At 41.7% G+C, this 18,927-nt stretch overlaps 1 protein-coding gene across 7 annotated transcripts in view; it reads left to right on the top strand.

Moving 5' to 3' along the window:
• RBMS1 (RNA binding motif single stranded interacting protein 1) overlaps positions 1 to 18,927 on the top strand; it is a 198,612-nt gene that overhangs the window by 74,197 nt on the left and 105,488 nt on the right. For 2 of the 7 annotated variants that reach the window (XM_033112225.1, XM_033112227.1), the window contains exon 1: positions 1,350 to 1,744. The exons of the other annotated variants lie outside the window; for them this stretch is intronic. In XM_033112225.1, the coding sequence (XP_032968116.1) occupies positions 1,676 to 1,744 (69 nt within the window). In that variant the 5' untranslated portion in view covers positions 1,350 to 1,675. Of the gene's footprint in view, positions 1 to 1,349; positions 1,745 to 18,927 lie in introns of those variants that run through there. 7 annotated transcript variants of the gene reach the window in all.

The raw sequence follows: 18,927 nt of genomic DNA on the forward strand, positions 1-18,927 counted from the left end.
CTAGGTCTAATCACTTTTGCCAGAGAATGTTAGGAGCACCTCTGAGTGTGGAGTCGGGACCACTAAGTTACCAGCAGGATATCTAAGATGGACATTGGTCAGTTCTTTGCTCCTGGACAAACTCTCAAATGGCTACAGCTTTGCTAGAAGACTCAATTTCCATAGGAGACACTTTGTTTTCCTTCTGGCAGCCAGAAGCTAAGAGCCTTCACTTCTCAGCCGAGTTAGGATTTTTTCATTATCAGGGCAGATGGCCCTTTCCAGGAAGGTGTTAGAGGCCAGATTCCAAGGAAGAAACTCTGTAATACTTACTGCAGTGATATTACCTTGTAGTATTCACAGTTGAACAGGCCAACTTGAAAGATGGCAAGCCTGCCCCAAAGGCCTATCCAGAGAAGGTGGGCTCTGCCTGTGGAACTTGCTGCAGATGCTTGCATCGTACAAGTTTTAGGCTTGATACACCAACGCAAAGGTGAGCCGGAAAAGGGGCATCTTGAGTCGCCTGAAATAATTTCAACTGGGAAACAAAGGAAACTACCTCTGTCCTTTGTCCCTTTTTTGCAGTTTCTGTGTCCCTTCAATAGAACACATCTATGTCTCATATAATAATTAACACATAGGAAGATGACACTGTTCCAATCTTCTGGAAGGCTTACCAAGCCGATGGCCTTAAATAATTTTCGCCCTTTGATATTGTCATCTTGAAGATAAGCTTGTAAACTGTGGCATAGGAATGAAGTACGGAACTTTATCGTGCGTATTTGCGGTGAGGGCGTGGGGAGTGGAGACCTGTTTTTGCTGCTAAAATTTTACCGTATGATTTGGGAGAACGGGGGGATTTGCAGAGGTTTGATGGAGGTTGATTCGTTGCCCGCACCTTTTCTGGGGGAGTGGGGGGATAGTTTGGAAGGATGAAGGAAAAGAGAAGACCTGGGATCAGTTGGCTTGCTATCCAGGTGTCAGAGCGATCCCCGAAGCGATGCCCTTAAAAGGGGTTTCGAGCAGGGGTGCAGAGCTGCCGTTGGTGCTCAGGCAAAGAGACGAGGGGGAGAAAAGAAAAGAGGAGGGGGTTGGCTACTCCAAGGAATGTGCGGCATGCGGGGAGCCAGACCCAACCATTGCACCAGAGCGGGGGCGCCGGCGGCTCCCCGAAGCGCGCGGCCCCGGCTCCGGCCCCACGCCCGGGAAGGAGCGCGCGGGGGCTGGCCGGCCCGCGGGGCTGCGGGCGCGGTGCTCACCGGGCGGGTGGGGAGGCGCGGGTGGGCCTGGGCGCGGCGCGGGGCGGTGCGCGGCCGCCTCCCCGCCCCCGGCCGGCGCGCTCTCAGGGCGGTGGTTGAGGCCGCGGTAGGTGGGGACGCGGCGGCGCTGCTCCTCCGCTGCCGCCGGGAGAGTCGGCGGCGCCGCCAGCTCTGCGCGCGAACTCCCGTCCATGGCACGCAGGGCGGCGGCCACCCGAGCTGTCCGACTCTCGCCCGCCGCCGCGCCGCACTTTTAGGCGAGTCCCGAGGTCGAGGGCGAAGGAGAAGTCCGCCCCGAGCTGCAGCCCCCGCCGGCCGCCGCCGCGCGGCGAGAGGGAGTTCCCAGAGCGGCCGCGGCCGGGCCGGCCCCCTCCCTGTGCCCTCCCCCTCGCTGCGAGGCTGCCCCGCGCCCGCGCCCGCCGCCCGCGCCCGCCGCGATGATCTTCCCCAGCAGCAGCGGCAACCCCGGGGGCAGCAGCAACTGCAGGACGCCCTATCGCAAGCAGGTGAGGCGGCGGCGGGGATGCCGCACGGAGGCCGGCGGCCCCGCGTTTACAAAGGGCGGCAGCGCTCGGCCGGGCACCGCTCTCCTCCTCGGAGGGACCGGGCTGGGCGGTGACCTTGTTTCGGAAGGAGGCGGCCCGCAGGGACGGCTCGGGCCGGCGACCTTAGCTGGGGAGATGCCCTCGACCCCGCCGGCCAGGCCGGGGGGGAAGTGGAGGAAGGGGAAGGGCGGAGAGGCGGCGGGAGTTGGAGCGCGCCGGGCGGGGGGCTTCGCCCAGCTCTGCAACAAGTTTGGGTTTTTTTTTGTTTTGTTTTTTTCCCCCCTGAAACCTTTGTGTGTAGAGGAGTACGATAATCAGTCGTAACGTTGGTTTGCAACAATCTTCACTTAGAATCTCAAAGAACCTGCCTGATTCGTAGGAAACCCGGAAGAGCAGAGTGTGTGTGTGTGTGTGTGTGTGTGTGTGTGTGTGGTTCGCGCGCGCCCCCCTCCTATATATATTTAAAAAAAAGAAAAGAAAGAAAAGAAACAGGAACTTCTACTGTCACTTTCTCAAGGTTTTCAGTTTTTAGAAGCACAGGGAAATCCTGTGACATCCTAGTTGCAGAGATACTTGGATAAGCCTGAGTCATACATGCCTTTCTTTATTTTAATACCGTTTCATACATTTTTTAACAGATTGAACTCGAAAGGCACTTTAGTGGTTAGATCAAAATCCCCTGCTGGGAAAAGGAGTGGAGCTAGGAACTTATACTTGCGGCCTTTTGTTTTTCATCTTTGTTTTTAAAAGAAGGTTACTGAAGCCATGTTGTGATAAATCTCCCAGAGCCTTTCAGCAGCAGGAATAACAAAACCTAGCTTTAAATTATGTAAAAAATGTGCAGGACTGTTTAGAAAAGGTTAAACTGATTTAGAGGTCAGTGGCAAGATGCTTGTTGAGAAAACAAAAACACGATTGCAGATATTTTTCTTCCATAATAAATCTCTAGTCTACATCCTTAGCCGCTGAGACAAATCAATTAAGTTATTATCCCAATAATGGTACAAGCGGACTGTATCCTTCCATGCAGACCACGGCTCTGTTAAGATCATGACAGATGACAGTGATGCCTGGTGGCTTTCCTGAAGGCGTTCACAGGGTTATGGATTACATTTTGTGCTTTTTGTTCTCAAAGTCATTATTTTGGGGGGGGTGGAGGGTATGTCCTAGGATAAGTATATCTGAAAGTAGGGCTAATTTTGTCAAACAGTGATGGTGTCAAAAAGTATTGTTTTCTGGTATTTGGTTCTCGTTAGCTTTCCCTTAAAAAGGCAGTAAACACACCCTGGTCAGTGTGCTTTTGCTGTCCCAAGTCGATGGAACTTTTTTACCAGGCTTCAGAAAAGCCTCCTCCTTTAATTAAAAATAAAATAAAATAAAATAAATCTGCATTTGTGACTTGGCTGAAGTAGATGCTGAAATTGTCAAGATTCAGAGCAGAGATCCCTAAATTCAGTTCATGTGGCCTCATTTAAAATAAATGCCCTCTGGTCCAGCACACTTAACATCAACTTCTTAAATGAAGCCAATTTACAATAAATATTCTTCTCCTGAACCCTCCTCCCCCACCCACCTCACTGTACCTGAAAAGATGGCTAATTATGTAAAGGCCTTGTGTATTCATTTATTTGTTGTCAAAACCCGGTGGGGCGTTAGCTCTGAAATGAGGAAAAAGCTCTGAGGGCAAGGCCTTTTGCTGTGAGGGGCTGGAGGTTTTGTGTGTGAAGGGGGACAGCCTGCTGGTCTGGAGCACGCTGATAAGATGCTCTTCTTTTCACTGGGCTCTCCTTAGATTCAGAGACTAAAAGGGCTGACTGAATCAGAAAAACAAACAGACTTTCTTTTTTCTATAGGCAAAGAAAGAAATGAATGTGTAGGCATTATACAGACACAAGACCCCGGGCACCAGTGGTATTTGAGTCAAAGGTTTCTTTTGTTAGAATTTAGCCATTCACTGGGAAAGCACACTTCCAGCACGGGACCTGGTTACCATAAGTGAGTTTGTGATCTCATCCTGGCTTAGTCTAAACGGGAAGTCTAATTAATGCTTTTTATAAGGTTTTGTGATGTTAAGCTTGCACCTTTTAGTTCATATTAGTTCATTTTGATGAAAGAATAGGTAACTTTTAGGTGGGTAATACAGTTTGATTTTTAAATATGCCATGTTTTCCCGAAAATATGACCTAGTCAGACCATCAGCTCTAATGCGTCTTTTGGAGCAAAAATTAATATAAGACTCGGCATTATATTATGTTATACCCGGTATTATATTATTATATTATATTATATAAGACTGGGTCTTATATTATCTTAAAATAAGACTGGGTCTTATATTAATTGTTGCTCCAAAAGACACATTAGAGCTGATGGTCTGGCTAGGTCTTATTTTGGGGGAAACACAGTAATCAGCTGTTAGAGCCGTTCAGATAATATGCCTGAAGAAAAAAAATTGTGTGTGAGGAATACTTAAAGATTACCTTTAGGGGAAAAAATAATGAGTCAGAATCACACTTGTATTGTACCTGTATAATAGTAATAACTAACCATCATTGAGCACCTTACCGCCTAGTGGTCACTGTTCTAAGTGCTTTCAGTGGATTAACTCATTTAGTCATCTTGACAGTACTGTGAGCCAGGTAATAATAATAATATCCCCATAGTAAAGAAAACTGAGGCATAGATTAAGTAACCTGCTCAGTCTATCCAACCCACAGCGCAGAGCCAGGATTTGGACCCTGGCAGCCAAGCTCATAAAAACCACCACACTGTAAGTGCCTGCTTACAGTCACATCTCAATAAAATCTCTTACAGAGCTCATTTGCATCACTGCCCACTGCCCTTCTAGTCTCAGAAGGACAGTTTAGGGATTCCTCCCACCTTTTTGGGGAGCCCAGGTGGAAGTTTTGAGGTTGGATGTGAAGGATGAGGTAAGTGGATCATATGGATGGTGGGCTCGTGGTGTTTGAAGCAGCATTGAAGTCAGAATATTGCGCTACTGAATGATTGTACAATTTCTTGTTAAAAACTTTATTTTACATGTAGTGGCGTCAAGCAGTTTCAGTTAAAGCAGAGGTGGGTGATGCTTGTCCCCTTCCTGCCCCACGTAGTGTTTTGAGGACATCAAGGAGCATTGATCTCTGGCATCATCTAGGATAAACAGGATTTTCCTGCCTCACAGGCCTCTGAGCACATTAGAAATACACCTGCTCGGCTCAGGTCAAAGTGAGAGGCTTTTGAATGGAGTGACACAACCCGGTAGGCAGTATCTACACAACGATGGTTGGTTTAGGTCTCAGTGGAGAAATGTCCTATTATTATTGACTGTGACTTTCAGATACATGGTATTCCTTAAGCAAATCCAGTCTGGTTATATGAAAGCAGCACCTCCCACAGCCAAACCATTTATCAGGACTTTCGTAAAGTTGTGAAAATATTTTAGTGTGTTTCTAAAAAAAAGGGTGTTTTATGCTGGAAAAATCTTTACAAATAGAAAATGAGTATTTCCATTTTTAAAAAATTCGTTTATTAGCTCTTTCTCTTTGTGTTTTCCATTTTGAACTGCTTTCTTCAGGTAATTGACTCAGTTGTGTCATACACTTTGGTTTTTAGCAAATTGTGGCAAGCCCTTTTTTGCTAGGTAATAATGTTCTGGTGGTTTACAATTGGGGCTTGTGGGGTAGGGGAGTGAATGCAACAATTTTCGTGGATGTGTATATATTTCTTGATCTTGAACAAATGATTTTGCCAAATAATAGCCGTACTTGTTCAGTGTTACTAACTTTTGATGAGTGCAGTACTTCTCTCCACAGTTTAAGTAGATTTCCATAGTTTGCTTCTTTCTTGAAATTAACTGGGTGTAGCTGCACGTGAAGAATTCAGCAGTGATTCAGTTAAAAGGATGACATCCAAAGCTGTTGATTAATCCTCTTGAAGCAGTTTCTGTTCACAGCAATTTATGTATAGTAGGTTGGCTTTTGTTAAAGTTTGAAGATTAAAGTTATGCGTGGAAATATTTAAATGAACACTGCACGTGCCAGCCCCAATTTGTTGTATAAAAGAAGGTAAACATACTTGAGCCACAGAGATTGGAGGTTTAGGGAAAATCAGCAGAAAATTAAATTGGTATGCATAAGTAAGGTCTTGTCCTGTTTTTGTAATAGGTTATCTCCATGTGTTTGTGATTCAGTAGTATTTATGAGTCAAGGTATCTATGCTTTAAATATGTATCCATAACTATCTGAAAAGTACAGAATTCTCCAGCACTGATAACCCAGTTTTTCTTTGGCATCTCACTGCGTTTTCCCTAGTTCACTTCAGGTGTTGATCACAGTTCTCAATTGTGTTCTTTCCTTCCCTTTGGAGACTGCTGTCAACTGAGCTTACCATGTATTGGTGATGTGAAGGAGAGAGATTGTCTTGTCCAAGTTACTGAGAATACATTTCCAAAGCACTCTGCCAATAAATAAGTATTTAAAGCTATATATGATACCCCCTCCCAATCTCAGTTATATTTAATCTTCACAACATCCATTGAAGGTAGAGACGGGTCAGCAATTTTGAGACAGTGGGTTTAAATGACCTAGTTGCTGAAAGCGAGGTCTCTGGAGTCAAGGGCTGTGTCTGCTACCAGGAAAAAGAGAAGGAAGCTCAGTCAAGAACAGCTGTAGCCCCACTTGCTACACTTCCCTTTACTTGGCCTCCCAAAGACATGTGGCACGCAGAGCGTCCCAGATTTCAGCTTTGGGAATTGTAGCTCTGTAATTTATTAATGTTTTTCTGTGTGTTTCATGAAGTCCTTTACTCTAGGGTTGTCAGATAACATACAGGAAGCCAAGTGAAATTGAATTTCAGATAAACAAATCGTGTTTTAGTAGTAATGTCCCAAATATTGTGTAGTCCTGTGTATTTTCGTATGTTAAATACAGCAACTTTATCTTTGGGGAACAAAAGATACTCAATTTTTAAAAATAGGTATACAAAATCATAATTATAAACCATATTATTCCTACTTTTCCACTTAATATTTTGCCTCTTAGCATAGTTCTTGAGCCCTGGTTGTAATGCACATTTCACGTTTTAACTTATTGAGCCATCACTCAGCTTAATTGAAAGAGCGTGGCTTAAGTTCGGACACTAGCAGTTGCTTGCTTTTTCACTTCACCTCACTAAGCCTCAGCTTCTGTGAAGTAAAGATAATCATGCCCACTCCACAGGGTTGTTGTTGTTAATCCTTCTAAGGTGTTATTATTAAGGTCCCTGCAGAGCAAGCAACAGCGGGTGGTACTGGGAGGCTCTGTGTTCCTGGGAGACCTTGCCCCAGCCTCTAAGAATGGACTGCTATGTTTAGAAAGTGGGGGCAGCCTCCAAAAGGGTTAGAACCTGAAGCTTGAAAACGAGAATCTCACCACATGAAGGAAGGGAGGAAGGGAGGAAGGAAAAAAGTTCATCCCACTGTATTTTAAAACAGTTGTATTGTGCTCTTAGCAGAGTTTGCCCTCTTTGGGGAAAGAAAACTTCCAATTCTCTATTCTTTATTTTATGCAAATATATGATTGGAGAAGGATAAAAAGAGCATTGATCACTCTTATTCATGAAAAATGCTGTCTTTTAATTTGCTTGAAAATGGACAGATTTGACTTTAGTATATGGGTGATGATTTCCTGAATTCTTTTCTTTTTGTCTTGTTTGTGTATTTGGTTTTCAAAGATGCCGTCTTTGTATTACTCAAATAAACTTTTTTTTTTTTTTTTTTTTTTTTTGGTCCGTGGACATCAGTAGGTGTTTGGTGGGTATTTGTTTTTAAACTCGCACCTGTAGAGAATGCTTTGTTTAACACATACTAAAAGCTTGGTAAATTTCAAAATAGGATAGACATACCATGAGGAAGGAAGCAAGCTTTTCCTGGAATTAGGACAAGGTGGAAAAATGGAGCAAACTAAACTCTATTAAAATAACGAATCAATGTAACTTGTTATTTAACACTTATTAAATGGCAGCAGCAACAACAAAACTTGGTATTATACAGAGTATCGAAGTACCCTAATTAATGGAAATCTATTTCGTCTCTAAACATACGGAGTTTCAAAACAGTGTAATGTAAACTAGGGAAGATTGTATTTGTTCACTGTAAATACAATACTGTCTCAAAATGCATTTAAAAATAGACTGGAAGAAAGTATTCCAAAATTTTAACAAGTGTTTTCCTCTGTTGGTAAAGTGGAATCTTAAGTGACTTATTTTTCGTGATTCTTTACATTTTTTCCCAACTATCTAGTCCCCTTTCTTCACACAATGTATGTACAGCCCTTTGGCTCTGAAGAAAAAGATGAAGTGGAAAAAATATCTGGAAAATTTTATTATTTTAATGTCTAAAAAGTGTGGTGAAAACCCAAGGGATTCGTGTCATTGAGAATTTCAGCAAGTAGCATGCAGGTGGTACTTGTGTCTGTACCTGAGCTTTGAGATCTTTTTTCCTATTCTTTATGAATTTCTATTATTTTTACTGCAAACTCCTATGGCACCTTTTTGGACATCACCTATTTCTGTTAGTTTTTATGTATATGAACTTAGTATTTTCCTATTTTATACAACATTAAGCAGGCCAGTGCTGTTCCAAAAAACATTTTTAGGACACTAATACATCTATATGGGTCAGTGAAGGAACACTGTAGTTACATATATGAAATTTCAGATTCTCGATTACTTTTCAGGAAAGTACTGGTATCATCATTTCTATTCTAAATATTGAAGAATTACCACTGTTGTTTCTGTTTTCATTGGACTTACAGCTATTTTGTGGACACATTCCCCCATATTTAATTTCTGTATTAAATGTGAAAAGAATGAGGCTGTTCTAGTACTTATGTCAGAATCCTTTGGATTTACTTTATGATGAATACTGGCGATTGTCCTCATCACATACTTCCTTTTTAGTTTTAGCTTTTTGAAAGGGCAGTGCCGTGGGAGGTGTGGCTTCTCTACAGGCATCTTTCGTTTATAATGGAACCGCCAAGGTTTCTGTAAGAAATACACTGCCCAGATAATGTCAGCACTTTGCAAGCTGTTGTGACTGTGTAATTGGGGGATTTTCAGTATATCAGGGGAGTTTTTGGTTTGCACCAGAAGGCTGCAAGACTTCAGTGAAAGGAGAGAACACTGAAGGGAAGAAGGAAGAGTTGGGGGTGGGGAACTGAGTGAAAGAGAAGGAAAGCAATATTGCCTCTTCAGTTCTCACTTTATTAGTTGGTGTTTCCCTTTACAAAATCTGTTAAAAGTCTCATTGTTTTGGTGCTGTGTAGGTTGGGTGCAGATATGTAGCCTCATTGTTTTCTATTATTTCAAAATCTTAAAACATTCCAATTTTTTCTTCATATGGTTCCCATCACCTAGAATTGCCTTTTAGCTCTGTTCTAAGATAAGATCTCTATTTCAGGGAACTGCCTAAAAATCACCCTTTTGGAAGACCATTTATGATTAACTTAACCTTACCTCCTCAGATATTCTAGAAATAGTTTTGTTTCTACTTTGTCTCTGCATTCTCAGTTTTGTAGGTCAGATGCATCAAACCAACTCCAAGGGAGTGGATATGTTCTTTTGTTTAACTGTGAGTTAACAGAGACTCAGAAACATTGTGTTAAATAATTATTGAGTGTGTAGCATACGTTAAGTGGTTTTTGGAAATAAGTGGTTTTTGGAACAGACATTCCCTTGGGAGTAAACGCAGGGAGTAAACGGGTGGCATGCAGGGGATATGCTATTGCCGGTCAGGGAAACCAGTTAGCTAGCTGTGAGAGCTGCAAGATGGTGAGGACCCAAAAGAAGGCAGTTAAATTGTGGGCATGAGGACCGGCCCAATTTTATAGACATTTGAGTCTATAAAAGCCCCTAAAATTGTATGTAAAATGTTGCATATATTAGCTCTTTCCTGGGGAGAGGTTCAGAGCATTCATCAGTTTGCCAAAGGGGTCTGTGTCCTCTTAAAGATTTTATGAGTGCATGTGGAAGGAGAGGGAGAAGGAGGACTTCAGGATGATGCCAGAATTTCTAACTCAGCAGACAGAATCGTCGGCTGCATCATGGAAGGTGACATTTCAGGCAGAAAGAACATTACAGCAAAGATCTGAACAGAGAAAACATGTGCTTTACTAGGGAAGTAGTGAGTGATTCCGGTTAGCTGATCTGCATAGTAGAGGTTGGAAGGTAGTGTGCCTCAGGTGAAGCTTGCAAAATGCTACATTCTGCTGATACTCAGTGTCCAGATACCAGGAATGCAAAAGGCCCTTCCTGTCGAAGTCAGTCTTACAAGGAAGAATTGTCCAGCCTAAAGCGCTAGTAGTAGCACCCACAGTGTGAACCACTTTAAGAAGTCATTTTGGGTCTGGGAGATGGTTGTAAATACTTCTTTACTGCTGCCCTGGGATTGCCTCAAAGTCATTGTAGAGGCTGTATCACCTGGGGGCATAGGTTTTCCTGTTTGGCCTGAATCCTCACGTTTTTTGAGTGGAGTACTTATGAAGTAAGTCTTTTTCTGTAGTGTATGTCATCTACATCTATATAGTTCTCTGTAACGTCTATAGTGTAACAAGTACATTGGTTATGTTAAAAGGTCTCCCACTTCGACAGGAGTATGGAAGATGGTGGGTAGGGTGGTGAAGGGCTTAGCATATTCATCCTGCCACAATCAATAGTTTCTAAGCAAAGGTGACAAGCTTGGTTTGGCCATTTTAATTTTGCCACATGAATTACACCTTACCGCTACCACCACCACCCCCATCCCAGACAGAAATTTCTAGCAAGCAGGTAGAAAGAACTGGAGCTCTGGGTAAGAAGCTCAGAATCTCCTCAAATATAATAGATAGATCACTGAAAGTAGATTACAGCATTCCAGGGAGAAAATGTGTCCACAAGAGTTTTGACAGACCGAGGGGAGCACAGATTCTCTAGTGGGAAAGAGGTTGATGTGCTTTTGGAAAAGGAGGGGAGGGAAAAGAAATGGCAAAATGTTGGGAGAATCCAGAGAGTGTTACAGAAGCCCAAGAACAGTTTCAAGAAGAGATGGTCAGCTCTGTTAAATGTTGCCTAAAGGCCAACTAATAGTCTGTTGGAAATACAATATACACCACCACCCCATGGTTTTGTTTTTTGTGGTCAACCGAAGTCTGAAATGTTAAATGAAAAATTCCAGAAATAAACCCTCCGTAAATTTTAAATTGTGCGCCTTTCTGAGTAGTGTGATAAAATGCCTCGCCCTCTCTTCATCCCGCCCTGGACACGAATCATCTCTTTGTCCATTGTACGCATTTTGTACAGCTCCCCGCCTGTTAGTCACTCAGTAGCCCTCTTGGTTATCAGCGTGGCTGTCTTGCTACCACAGTGCTTGTGTTCAAGTAACCCTTGTTTTACTTAATAATGGCCCTAAAGAGCAGGAGTGGTGATGCTGGCAGTTGGGATATTTCATGCTTGTTACGTAGCATCAGGTCAGCAGTAGCCTAACGCTAGTTCACAACGCCTACTTCATTCACCTCACTTCATCTCATCACGCAGGCATTGTTATCGTTTCACGTCATCACAAGAAGGGTAAGAAGGGTGAGTACAGTACAATAAGCTATTTTGAGAGAGAGAGAGACCACATGCACATAACACAGTATATTGTTATAATTGTTCTATTATTAGTTATTGTTAATCTCTTACTGAGCCTAATTTACAAATTAAACTTTATCCTAGGTATGTATGTATAGGAGAAACATACTCTGTTTCCCCGAAAATAAGACCTAGCCAGACAATCAGCTCTAATCCATCTTTTGGAGCAAAAATTAACATAAGACCCGGTCTTATTTTAATATAAGACCGGGTCTTATATAATATAATATAATACTGGGTCTTACTAATTTTTGCTCCAAAAGACACATTGGAGCTGATTGTCCAGCTAGGTCTTATTTTTGGGGAAACAATGGTATATATTGAGTTCGGACTATCCACAGTTTTGAGCATGCACTGGGGGCCTTGGAAGGGGGTCCTCCATGGATAAGGGGGGGGACTACTGTATCCATTGGGTGGTCTTCAGAGCCTTTGAAACGGAGGTTTCATTAGAGTAGTATGTGGGTAGTGGGGTGGAGGTTGGGGACGAGGATGGCAGAAAGCACATTGCAAAGGCTTTAAGGAGTGAAGGAGTGAAGAGGGTATGTCTCTAGAAAACTCAGGAGTCAAATGGAAAGAATGTCCCTTCAGACAGGCTTGAGGCCAGATAATTTTAGTATCTGACTGCAGAACAACGTAATAGAAAACAGGGAATAATTGGAAATTGGTTTTTCTTTAAAGAAGGATTGAGGCCAGGTTAGTCTTGCAGGGAAGGGATCTGCGAGTTGCCCATCCACGATACAGGAAGGAGGAGATTGGTTAGGCTAGAGATGTGGAGGAGGGAGAGCAATGACGCTCAGGCCTCTTTGAAAAGCTTACATTTTAGTTGAGAGGCTAGGTCATTTAAGACTGAAAAAGGAAAAAAAAAAAAAAAAAGAAGATGGGATTCTAGGCTTAAAGAGTGTGACGGAAGATTTGGAATAATTGCCCTTGGGAATTTGGTGAGCATTCAAATAGAGACAGTTAAAAGGATGACTAAGCTGCAGGAAGGCCCCTGGGAGTTTAGTGGTCTGAACTGGCAAGATATTTTGACCCTTCTCCAGCGGTAATTGGGGGGAAAGAATCTGGATGATGAGTTTTTGGAGGGTTTGGCATTGGTAAGCTGAACAGGTATGAAAATTGAGAGCGTTGTTATGAAGGCTAAGGAGACAGATGAAATCAAGAAAAGAAACTTTGAGAACAGGGAGGGGCATAGAGGGTCTGATAAGATACAAAGTCCCTGGGAGGGAGAGAAGGAGGGAGAGATCAGAGAGGAAATTCCACGGTCAGGACCTTGAAGGTGGAGTAGTTTCAGCATCTTACCTTGTAGAGTTGTTGGGTTGAAATGAGACAATACGTGTGTGACTATCGAGCCTGCCGTAAATGCTCAGTGGTTAAAATTATTAAGATGTGGCTCTTGTATAAGTTATGCCTCTCTATAATTGCTGTTATTATTTGTGTAAATAAAATCATATTTCAAACAGATTTCAGCCAACCACGAACCACAAACCAAAATAAAATATTATTTTTTAAATGAACCAGAAGCCCAACTTCAATTTTAAAATATACCATCAAACAATTTTGAAACATCTTAATTTACTCTTAAAGAAAAAAAGGTGGACACGGGTGTGGATCCCACCTTGATCTCTTATTATTTCTGTTACTATGAACACATTTTGTTGTTGGCATCGCTCCTTACGAAGTACTAGGGCCCAAACTTTCAGGCCCCTCCTTCATCTAAGAGTAGAAAATTGGATGAATTTCGGCGTTTGTCAGTGATACCTTTCTCATCATCAGACTGTTAAGACCTCTCCTCCAGGAGACTTCACTCAGCATTCTAGACACACTTATTTCTGTTTCTCTGCCCTTGGTTACAGTAAGCATCTTAGCAATTTTTCTCACTCTTTCTTCTCACAAAACCTGTAAGCTCTCTGGAAGGAAGAGGTTAGTATCTATTGAGCACTCTCTATTAACCAGGCATAGGCCTGGGTATTTGTACATCCATGTTCTCTCTGTTACAACACCTCTGTGAGATAGTTCCTCTTATCCCTGCTTCACAGATCAGGACAATTTAAATTGTTCACCCAAATCCCAAAGCAAATGGGTAGAGAGCCAGGATTTTTATCCAGCCTCTAGGGTCTATCTCTCTCCACTACGCTAGCAAGAATGATCTCATAAATTGCTTTCACAGAATAAAGGTGGACATGGTTGCGGATCCCAACTTCATCATTTAGTAGTTCCATTACTGCGATGAACACATTGCCTAAACTTTCTGGGTCATAATTTCCTCGGTGGCAAAACTAGATAAAATAGTTACTTAATGTTACTGAGATGATAAGATTGACACATTACCTGGCACAGGTGCTCTGTCAGCATCCCTCCTTTGTTGGGGAGTCACCTAACAAGTCAGTTTATATAAGAGAAGCGTGGGGGATGGAACAAGGAAAGCCTGAAATGATAATAGTGGTAGAAGATTGTGATCATTTTATTCATTAGCAGAAAGTACTTTGTGATGAGAAAGATCTAGAAGGGAAACTCACTTATCATTGGTAAAATGGAAATGATTCTTATATCCGTCCTTGATTTCCTAGAGTGAAAGGTCAATGAGTTTACGTGAGATAGAGTGCTTTATGACATGTAAACACTGCAGAGATGTTATTACAGTTTCTGAAATGGATGCCTTAAACTATTATGTGAGCATTTTGCCTCTTTCAGCGTCTGTTAAATTCATGAAGTTCATTGTTTAAAGCTGCTTCCCCAAATTGTGTTCACTAGGGTACTTGGGTTCCATTAAATGTTAAAAGTGTTCCAGGAATTAAAATATTCAGTGTGCAAAGAAACCATTTGAGAAACACTTATTTAAAGGAGCATTTTGCATTTTAGGGTTGGAAGGGACCTTAGAAATTAGTTATTCCAACCCCTTTAATTAAGGAAATGAAAATCCAGAGACATTGACTCTTTTGTCCGAAATCTCACAGCTTGAAAAGCCTAGGTCTTCTGACTCAGTGCTCCACCATCCTGCCTTAAAAGTCTTGGCTTTTGCAAGTGTGGCACACCCTTGCTCTAGTGTTTTCAGAATTGTTTTCATATGAGGTTTTTTTTTCCCTTTCATTCTCTGAACAAGTAGACTCTTAGGGATGGTATGCTGCATGTTATTTTTCAGACAAAACAAAGTAGTTTCTGTCATCTCTTTTGTTTTTAATTTCTCCTCTCCTGAGGTTAATTTCCCCACCTACTTTATTTTAAAGCATTTGTGAAATCAAGATGACTGACTTGGGAGATCAGTCTAGTTTTAAAGTATCAGTGATCTATAAAACCCACACATTCTAATTATTAACGAATATACTTTTGCCCTCTCAGTTGTTGTCTTTTTCATATAATTGACTGTGGGTAGATGAATTTGCATATTTTTAGCCCCTTCCTGCCTGACTTATTACAGCATACAAAATTTGTGCTGTGGTTTCTAGGTTAAGTTCCTGTATGGAGAAACCACAGTCAAGACTTGACGGCACTGCTGTGCTGAAGGCCAGTCCGCTATGTGTTCTTGAAAAATCTGAATGACCAATTGATTGCCATTTGTTATTAAGACAATATTTCAGGCACTAGTAGTTCACTTGGAGCATTTCTCTTGTATGTATTTTAAGGTTCTTAGTTGCTTAGTCGAAAGCAATCAGCTTAGTTGCAAGCAATCGGCTTAGTTGCTAATTCTTTCATGAAAATTTACCCTGAATGTTTTGAGTGAGGTGATATAAAATAATGTCTATTATATTATGTGTATCACAAAAGAAACAAAATATTAGTGCCAAAAGGACCTTCAGAGATCAGCTTTTCCAAATACTCATTTTGGAGGTGAGGATGTGTCAACGTCACAGCTTATTTGTAACAGAGGCAGGACAGAACCCATATATCCTGACTACCGGTGCAGTTTGGACCTTTTCAGACAATCTAGCTTGGATTGTGATTCCTTCAGGCAGTATTTTAGAGCCCATTATTGGCCAAGCCCTGTGTCAAGTCCTAAAGGGAATAACAAAATAATGATCCTATTCTCAACTTTATAGTCTAAAAGGGGCATTGGAACAAGTTTTCAAGTAACTATATTAGATAGAAATTAATCAATGCCATTAGAGGTACAGACACTTAAGAAGTACATAGTAAGAACATGTCTAATCTGTAGCTATCATGTTCCAATTGACTGAGTTTAGACTATTTTACTTCCAGGTGCATTTAATTTGATTCCAGGATGGAAACAAGATTCTGAGTTGGCTGATCAATTTTGTCATTGTATTTGGTTGTTACCTTAAAGTTACTGTATCCTTTAATTGACTGTATTCATCTGCTTGTTAGGGTACTAAAACAGAGTCGAGAAGAAAAGGAAGCATATCTTCCCCGTTACTGGCATCATTTCATTGTCAATTTGGGTTTAGTTCTCTAAAAGGAATGTGGAAAAACTAGAGAGCATTAAGAGAAAATCAAGCAAGAAAGATCCTGTTTCAGTTTCTAAGAGGATGTTCCTTCCTCTTCATGGTTCGCTAGTCCAATGTGTGAAGTAGGATTGGAAAATAGTACTTATGGGGTTGGGATTGCTGACAATCAAGGGAAGCGCTCAATATAAAGGTTTACGTAGGAATTGCTCATACGTTTCATAGACTGGGGTCAGCAAACGTTTTTCTGTGAAAGCTTGTTTTAGGCTTTGCAGGCTATAAGGTCTCTGTCACAATTGCTTAGCACTGCCTTTGTAGCTCGAAAGCAGCCATAGCTGAATGAATGGGCATGGCCATTTTCCACCAACTTTATTTACAAAAGCAAGTGGCAGATGGGATTTGGCCCGTGGACTGTAGTTTGCAGACTCCTGATCTATAGAGTCCTTTGTTTGATGGCTCATTTACCAAAAGGTGCACAGAAGGAATTAAAAAAAAAAAGATGAAACTCAAACCAGATAATAATGATATTTATTAGCACTATGAAAATAGGGTAGACAAGGAATAAAACCAAGTGAATGTAGGTTTGATTCATTGCTTTGATCAAAGAGTGTTGGATTACAGGCTCAATCTTGACAAGCTACTTTGTTTAGTTCTATTGGGGGAGGCATCCTTCATGGATCTATGTAATCAGTACTACCTTGGTCATTTTTTATATGTTGAATCCCTAAGACTTGCCCATAATTTGAAGGGGTGAGAAAGAGAGCCATGGTAAAATAGAGTAAAATGTTAATTTTTTTCTTTAAAAATTATTTTTTGGCTAAATTTGTGTTTTACTACTTACTACCGTGTTTCCCTGAAAATAAGGCCTAGCCAGACAGACAGTCAGCTCTAATGCGTCTTTTGGAGCAAAAATTAATACAAGACCCGGTCTTATATTATAGTAAAGTAAAACTGGGTCTTGTATTAATTTTTGCTCCAAAAGACGCATTAGAGCTGATTGTCCGGCTAGGTCTTATTTTCGGGGAAACATGGTATCAAAACAACCTGGCACCTGTGTATTAGTTTGGTAGGGCTGCTGTAACAAATTTCCACAAACTGAGTTAACAGAAATGAATTTTCTCCCCGTTGTGGAGGAGAGAAGTCCAAGGTGAAGGCGTTGGCGGGGCCACGCTCCCTCTCTCTGAGTGTGGCGAGGGAGAATCTGCGCCAGGCCTGTCTCCTAAGTCCAGTCGTCACCTGCTGTTCTCCCTGTGTGCATTGTCTGTCTGGATGTGTGGATTTTTCCCTTTTTATAAGGACGCCAGTCACACTGGATTAGGACCCACCCTAATGAGCTCATCTTAACTTGATTACCTGTGTAAAAACCCTATCTCTAAAATAAAGTCGTATTCCACGATAGTGGGTTTAGGACTGCAATGTGTCTTTTTCGGAGGACACATTTTAACCCATAACAACCTGGTATAAGACATTCATTCACCTTGGGTGAGACTCATCTTGGGCACCTTGATGGGCCCAAAATAAAGCTAAAATGCTTTGTGACTCATCCGTGGTCACATTAGCTTTCAACAGAAGTGTTATACTGGTGGCCTTGTTGTGCATAACGTAAAGAAATATTATCTTTTGTTATTGTTTTTAACCTGCAGGATAAAGGTTGTCTCTTTACAGACTTCGCTTGTACACGGAAACGGCTATGGAAGTGTTCATTGCCAACTGTCATCTTCAAGAACCTTGAGTAATAAGCTCCAACCCTGGTCTGCTTTGCCCAAGTCCATACCTGCCATGCCAGCCAAAAGTTAATTCCTTGCTTCCTGAAGTCTGCTTTTCCTTTCTCTCCTCTAAACTTCTGTTAGACTGTCACAGTTGGCCACAGAACTCTATCCTCTCGTCTTGAAGTTCACATTCCTCTCCTCTTTAAGTTGAGGTTCAAGGCCTGCCTGCCTCTTCCAGGAACGTGATCTCTGTGATCTCTCTTTTTGGTTGTTTCTGCTGTTACATCAGAACACGATTCTGATGTGATGATTTTCCATCAACCACAATCAGTGAGGGGGGGGGCAGTGAAGTGGAGAAGCCGTAATTCCCTTTGTTTGCGGTAGGGGATGAGCTGCGCCACTACCCAGTAAGGCATCAGGTTACCTCTGGGGACCTGGAATGGGAGTGAGTTCCTGTAGTTACTAGGTAAGCCCTTCAGAACAGGGAAAGGTTCTTGCCATTTGCCAGTTTGTTTTGAAAGCTGTTACAGAGCTGTAGTTCTGTAAGAATGTGAAGTGGTACCAAAGCATCTTGAGGCTTATACAGAAATTTAGAGATGTTCTTAACATTCCATTAGAGGTGCCTCACTTTTGTTACTCTCAACATTCATTTTCTTTCTCCTCTTCCTCGTCCTCCTCCTTTTTTTTTTTTTTTCCTTTGGAATGCTGAGGACATATCATGGGTGACACCATTTTTTTTTTTTTTTGAAAAACAGCCAAATTATTTCTCTACAAAAGAATTCCTCAGTAAGTATAATTGTTGCTTAATTGTTCTTTAATTTTTTGTTTGGGTGTGTTTCTCATTACCAGTTAGACTGTTTAATGTCTCTGAGCATTGGAGCCTGTATCTCTGCAGCATAGTGTTTATGTAGCTTGGTGTTTTACGTGTATATTTGGGCACAGTATTTGCTGGTTTTATTTTCAGGTTGTCTTTAAAAATCCTATTTCCTTACTGCATTTAAAACATGGATTTGCTCACGTAGAATTTTTCAGAAACACATCCAGTATGTGAAGTTAGGTGTGCTTATTAGTCACTATTTCAGCAAGAATCTGCCGTGTTTCCCCAAAAATAAGACCTACGCAGAAAATAAGCCCTAGCATGATTTTTCAGGAGGACATCCCCTGAACATAAGTCTTTTGGAGCAAAACTTAATATAAGACCCAGTCTTATTTTCGGGGAAACACAGTATCAGTGACTAGCAGTGCTGTGTGTCAAGGAATGTACCTTTCCGTCCAAAATGAGGTGTCTTAGGTTTACAAAAGCAGCTACTTTCTGACTTTTTTTCCATTGTCACGTAAACTAAAGTCAGGTGTGAGACAATCTGTAGAATAAACAGGTGTGGAATTGACTGCGTGACTC

Source organism: Rhinolophus ferrumequinum, chromosome 8 (genome assembly GCF_004115265.2).
Source record: "Rhinolophus ferrumequinum isolate MPI-CBG mRhiFer1 chromosome 8, mRhiFer1_v1.p, whole genome shotgun sequence".
In the NCBI taxonomy this organism is placed as follows: domain Eukaryota; kingdom Metazoa; phylum Chordata; class Mammalia; order Chiroptera; family Rhinolophidae; genus Rhinolophus; species Rhinolophus ferrumequinum.